This window comes from Crocuta crocuta, unplaced genomic scaffold (assembly GCF_008692635.1).
Source record: "Crocuta crocuta isolate KB4526 unplaced genomic scaffold, BGI_CrCroc_1.0 scaffold610, whole genome shotgun sequence".
NCBI lineage: Eukaryota > Metazoa > Chordata > Mammalia > Carnivora > Hyaenidae > Crocuta > Crocuta crocuta.
In genome coordinates this window covers 618,902-625,541 of record NW_027527456.1, presented here as the reverse complement: position 1 = coordinate 625,541, position 6,640 = coordinate 618,902, and the positions used below count along the sequence as shown (strand labels likewise).

Here is a 6,640-nt window from a genome sequence, read left to right as displayed (position 1 = left end):
TGAGCAGGGGAGGGTCAGAGAGAGAGGGAGTCACAGACTGAAACAGGCTCCAGGCTCTGAGCTGGCAGTCAGCACAGAGCCCGACGCGGGGCTCGAACCCACGAACTGCGAGATCATGACCTAAGCGAAAGTCGGACGCTTTAACCGACTAAGCCACCCAGGCGCCCCTTATTATCCCCATTTTAGAGATGAGTAAATGGAGACACAGAATTTAAATAATTTGTCCCAAATTAGTTGGCGAATCCAGTAGACCAGTCTGGGTTGTCTGTCCCTCATCCTCTATTCCTCTCTTTTTTTTTTTTTGAGAGGGAGAGATAGAGTGACAAGCAGGCTCCGCACAGTTGGCACAGAGCTGGACGCAGGGCTCAGTCTCACAGACCATGAGATCGTGACCTGAGCCAAAATCAAGAGTCGAACCACCCAGATGCCCCCATATTCCATTCTTTGAAGACTTTCAGTTTCATTTTTGACTGTGTAAAGCCCTTGCCTGATTCAGACATCCAACTGTGACACAAAGTGCATTCAGAGAGATTGAGCTTTTGTCTGCCTCTCATCCCTATTTTCTACCCCCTCCAGAATTAACCGTTTTTAAAACCTTTTATTGTTTCTTTATGAAAATATATACAAATACGTGTATATGTGTGTGTATAAAACTCACACCTCTACCCAGGATACACTAAAGCTATTTTGTTTGCCTGTATTCATTTACAAAAATTCCTTTTCTTATCAAAAGCAGATTCATGAGACCAGTTTGGTAAATATATTTCATATCACTTTGCAGATATCTGCCTGAGCACTGAACTTACATTCCTATCCCTTCTTCGGCATTTTATGTTCTGCCTCATGCCTGGGATGTTTCTACAGCAAGATAAAGCAGACTCTTGTACTCTGCCTTGAGTAAAAATGCTTCTCTGGAAACCTTGGATCTGATGCTATTTNTTATCATATATTTCTGCTATTTTTCTCTAAAAGTGGAAGGAAAATTATAATAGTCATTAGGTTTAGCCTCCATTTGCTTAAGAAAAATAGGTATGAGTTAATTGGCGTTCTCGCAGTCTGAGGTTTCCAGACTTCACAGAATGTCTGTTCCCTGGAGGTTTGGTATTTCTGAAGCCGTGGACAAGGGCCAGATTTCACTGGCCTCTGCTTTTATCTCTTTTTGTCTAGAGTCTTCAAGTTACCCTTTTGTTTGGTAAACATGTGTATGAGTTTCCTGGGGCTGCTGTAACAAATGACCACAAACTGGGTGGCTTAAAACAACCGGAATTTACTTTCTCACAGTTCTGAGGCCAGAAGTTCAAAATCAGCCAGGCCACTGGGGGAGAGTCCATCCCTTCCCTCTGACTTCTAGGTTCCGATGACTGTCTGCATTTATTGACTTGTGGATCAGGGAGTCACCCCAAACTCTGCCTCCCGTGGTCACACTGCTTCCTCCTGTTCTGTCTTAAATCTGTCTCTGCCTTTCTCTTGTGAGAGCACTGGTCATTGGATTTAGGGCCCACCCCAAGATTCTGGGATGATCTCTTCATCTCAGAGTCCGTACAGTATTTATATCTGCAAAGATCCCTTTTCCAAATAAGGTAATATTTGCAGGTTCCAGAAATTAGAATGTATGCCTATCTTTTGGGGAGGCCACCATTCTACCCACTACAATTACAATATGTTTCCAGGCTACTTAGGAAACTATACAGAACAGATTTTCAGAAGCAGTTACATCAAGTATAAAGATAGGGCTTAAGCTACATGAGATGGTGTGACATTGTTAGGTCCGAAGCATAATTTGCAAATCCGTTCATTTATTTTGTGAAGCGTATCACATGGAAAACAAGGAAATAATTTAGGAGGTTGAAAATACTTAGCTCTGATATTTTTTTCCAGACCTAACATAGGATTTCCCACAGCACTGTCTCTCCCAAAGACAGCAGTTGATTAGCACAATTGTAAATTGTGACCGCTACTTAACCACTGGCTCATTAAAGGCATTCTAGTCATTTATAGAAATGGATCAGTGTTGAGGAAAATGGTGATTGAGTTTCTCCTCCCAGCCTTCCAGAACACTAAGCTCTGTGCAGAACATGTTAAATGGACAGGTCTGTGATCCTCTCTTAACCCCCTTATACAAAGTGTTATGTAATAAACCACCAGTTTTTTTTTTCCCTGTAGACAGCTTTCTCCCTGCACAGCACCCAATTGACTTTAATTGGCTAGGATTCTTGCTAGGTAGGTCATTTTGTTGCCACCTGGCCACCAGCATGAAGTTTAAGGTTGGTTTCCTTCTCTGCTTCGCTCAGGTCATAGTAATTCTAAATCTTCCCTGAGTGGAAGCAACAGGCATTTGCAGAGTTGTCCCTGCAAAGTAGCAAATGGAATGAGTCTTTATTCATTTAAATGGCATCATTTGATTATGTGATAGTTCAGTCCTATACTCTGAAATGTTGTCAGTTGAAGCAGAACTGCACCAACAGAGAATTAACCGCTTTATTAGATCACGCTCTGTGCCTCTACTTTCATGTTAAACAGAATTTGAACAGCGTTTCTCCTCGGAGAACCTTGATTAGCATTAAAGGCGAAAATGTTTGATTGATAGCGTTTTTTCCTTTGACCTTCCAAAAATGTGCACATGTTTATCTTTGGCCTGCCAGTGGTTGGTTGAATTTTTTTAGGATTAGAAACTCGTAGCTGACGTATAGACCAGTGCATGTATACTTTTATATGAAAGTATATTGCCTCATTGCTTCTACACCAACTGGGCCTTTAGCACTGAAATCATTGCCAGGTTAGCTTAAGATCTCCTGGGATACTTTTTTTTCTGTTGTTGAAAAGGCAGAATCACAAAGCTATGGCCATTTGAGTCATGTTTTCAGGCTGGTAAGCATATTTCTGTGACCCTTCGTCACCCAGGGACCCTTTCAACCAGAGGATAACAGTACATCAAACTTCACATGGATCGTGGTTGCCATACTGACAGTGCCTGATTGTACGTGGGGTGCAGAAAATGAGCTGTGAGGAATTTCTTTGTTTCCCCAAGTCCAAGTTGTAGCTGTACTCCTATCATCAGCCTCTACCTCTGGCCTTTGAAGTGATCCCACAGCCATGACTCCCTTGCCAGGGATACGGTTAAGGCTCAGCTCGCACTGGGGTCCTCTCAGCTGCCATGGTCGCCATTTCATTCCTATCCTCCTCGCCTCTGAGGAGTTTACCGAGAGCAATCAAAACTGATAAACCAGGTAGTAAAAGGGTAAAAAAGAAAACGAAACTAAGGACAGTTTTTAAATATCCAAGTACAAAGATAACAAATAGAACAAAAATACAAATCTTAAATGCAAAAAGAAAACCTATTGTAATTAAAAGAACAAAGAATATGCATCTGGTAGAGAAAGACACACAAGGAAATATAATCATGTAATTATCAAATATGACAGTTGAGACCAAATATCTGTGTCATGCCAGTAAATATGAATGGGCTTAACATCTATTAAAGAAAAAATATTATTTTGACTCAGAAAACAAGATGCAGCTATATGCTGTATACAAAAATATGCCTAAAACGGGGTGCCTGGGTGGCTTAGTCNCTCTCTCTCAGTATCAGATTAAGTGAACAAAAAAGTAAGGAGATAGAAGATCTAAACGACTTAAGCAGTAAGGTACCTCTGATTAATATATATCCAACTCTAAACCTTGATATTAGGTATAATGGAGAATACACCTTCTCAAATGTACACTTAGAGAATGATCAAATATTAAGTCACAAGGAAAAACATTTCCATTATGTAGACATGATATAAACAAAAACTCTGGTCACACAGTGAAGTAAAATCCGAAATTAAGAACAAAAACAGGAAGGTCCTTACCTATGGAAATTTTAAAACCTANAAGAAGGCTAGCATTGTTTCACATACTCCTGATAAATTTTTAAATGAACATTAAATTCTTAATGTTCCCAATGTTTAATTACAGTATACTAAATAAATATTATGTTTTTCATTTTTTATACACCTATAGCCAACNATTGCACAATAAAAGCACCAAGTCCAGTGGCGGCTGAGTGGATCAGGTCATGATCTCACAGTTCGTGGGTTCAAGCCCCATGTTGGACTCTGCTGACAGCTCGGAGCCTGGAGTCTGCTCCAGATTCTGTGTTTCCTCGCTCTCTGTCTCCCTCCCTCCCTCCCTCCCTCCCTCTCTCTCTCTCTCTCTCTCACAAAAGTAAATAAACATTAAAAAAAATTTTAAAGCATCAGGTTCAGATGGTTTCATAGGGACCAGATAGTCCAGTAATTCTCAAATTATTATATAGCATTGTTAACAACGAAAATGTTTGAATTCCTTTTATGAAACATGCATAACATTGATACCTAAACCTAAAAGACAAAGGTAATTTAAAAAAAGAAAGAAAACTTAAGGTAAATATCACTCATGAATATGATAAATGCTAAATAAAAGAAGGTGTGCCATGACCAAGTAACATTCATTCCAGAAATGCAAGTTTGTTTGGTATTAAGAAATATAATATTATCATATGTCTAATAGTATCTCTAAGGAAAATAATTATATAATTATTCTCCTTTATACATATAAGCCTTTAACAAAATTCAATACCCAGGCATTCGAAAACATTCAAGAAAAAAGGAACTGTAAGATAGTTTAACATCTATACAATATACATACCATAATCCTCAACCTTGTATCTTAGTTCATGGGGAACACTAGAGGTATTCCCCCCAATTTCAGGCAGAAGGCAGATGTATCCAGTATCCCCATTACTATTCCATATATTAGTACAGTATTTGCCAATGCAGTTAAACAAGAGAAACCAAGTAGAGACAGAGACTAGGTAAAGAAGATCTGAAACACTGTTTGCAGATGATATGATAATACATCGGGAAAACCATAGGAAAATCAGTGATAAGACTAACTCAAGCAATAAAAGAATTCAGTGAAGTTAACATATAAAATCAATAGCTCTTATAAGCAGTTAAAAGATCTAAACATGCCTGGAGCGTGTTGTAATGTAAGGAGTTAAGGAAATACTCCAAAAAGTATGGGATACATTGAAAGAGCACAGATGCTAGCCATGCCGAAAGAGCTCCCAGTGATCAAAGGTAAAACAAACTCGAAGAGTAAAGAGCTAACCACAAGTCTTTAATGATCTAACTAAATAATTGAAAAACAAGGGGGAAGAAAGGACAGATCTTTCTTCTAGAAGAATTCCAATCAAGAGATGTAGAAGGACTACGGGATGTAGAAAATCACCATTAGAACACTACAGCAATAATTGTTGCAGGCAAGTTATCCACCGGTGGACGCTAAAATTAGCTCGTGACAGTTTGAGGAGAAATGGGATGTTTTTATACTCCCAAAGTCTCTCCTCTAGCATATTTATAAATTACAAAGGGAACTACAGTAATGTAACAGTGGAGAAAACCAGCAAGACTCTTCCTTAACCAAGCGATTAAGTGTAACATCACCACTGACAGGACATTGACATTCTACATCCATGACAGAACGAAACAAGAAGGGCACGGCATCATTTCTGTGGTATTCATGCCAAAAATGATAGCTTTAATCATGAGAAAATGGCAGACAAACCCAAACTGTGGGGATCTACTCTAAAATACATGACCAGTACTCTTCAAAAGTGTCAGGGTCTTGAAAGACCAGGAAAGACTGACAAAGCCTCACATATTGGAGAATACGAAGGAGACATGACAACTAATTGCAGTGTGGGATTCTGGATTGAAATCTGGATCAGGAGAACATTAATGGGAAAATTAGTAACCTTTTAATAAAGTCTGTAGCTTAATTAATAGTATTATAGCAATGTCAATTTTCTGGTTTAGCTAACTGTACTTTAACATTAGAAGAAACTATATGAAGGGTATATGGGAGCTCTGTACTATTTTTATAACTTGTCCATGTGTCCAAGTAAATACTTAAAAAAAAATAAAGTGATGGCTAAATAAATAAGTAACCAAAGGATACTTACTGCTTAATTTGAAAGTGTTAAGCATTGTTTGTTTTATACAAACTGTTTTAGAGTAACCTGTATTGTTGATTTAAATTCAAAGAGCCTTAGGAAATAATTCAAGAAGGATTTCTTTTTTTTTTAACGTTTATTTATTTATTTTGAGAGAGAGAAAGAAAGTGAGCAGGGGAGGGGCAGAGAGAATCCCAAGAAGGCTCCATGCTCTCAGTGCAGAGCCCAGTGTGGGGTTCGATCTCACGAACGGTGTGATCATAACCTGAGCCGAAATCGAGAGTCGGACGCTCGACCAGCTGAGCCACCCAGGTGCCCCAAGAAGGATTTCTTTATTCTGTATTAAATCCACAACAAACTGGCTTCCCTGTTGGTGCTTCAGACCCTTTCCAAATAGAAGTTGATCTGGCCATTTAGGAAGTTAAAGATGTCTCTTGTTAAAGCGTAGAGTGGGTAGGATAGTCTTTTTAAAAGGAGAACATTAAATGGTCTTAGTTTCATAGTGATGGTCCTCTCAAAGTGTGTACAATGTCTTCCCAGGTATTCCGGAAGGACCTCATCAGTGCCATGAAACTTCCTGATTCTCACCACATTAGTCCTGACAGCTATTACCTCTTTGCGGATACATGGAAGGAAGAATGGGAAAAGGGAGTCCAGGTACCA

General features: G+C 39.1%; 1 protein-coding gene across 3 annotated transcripts in view; it reads left to right on the top strand.

Annotated features, from left to right (window-relative positions):
- Window positions 1–6,640, top strand: part of JADE3 (jade family PHD finger 3) — a 173,009-nt gene that overhangs the window by 87,389 nt on the left and 78,980 nt on the right. For all 3 annotated transcript variants that reach the window (XM_077763034.1, XM_077763017.1, XM_077763027.1), the window contains exon 5: window positions 6,518–6,634. In XM_077763034.1, coding sequence (XP_077619160.1) covers window positions 6,518–6,634 — 117 coding nt within the window. The remainder of the gene's footprint in view (window positions 1–6,517; window positions 6,635–6,640) is intronic.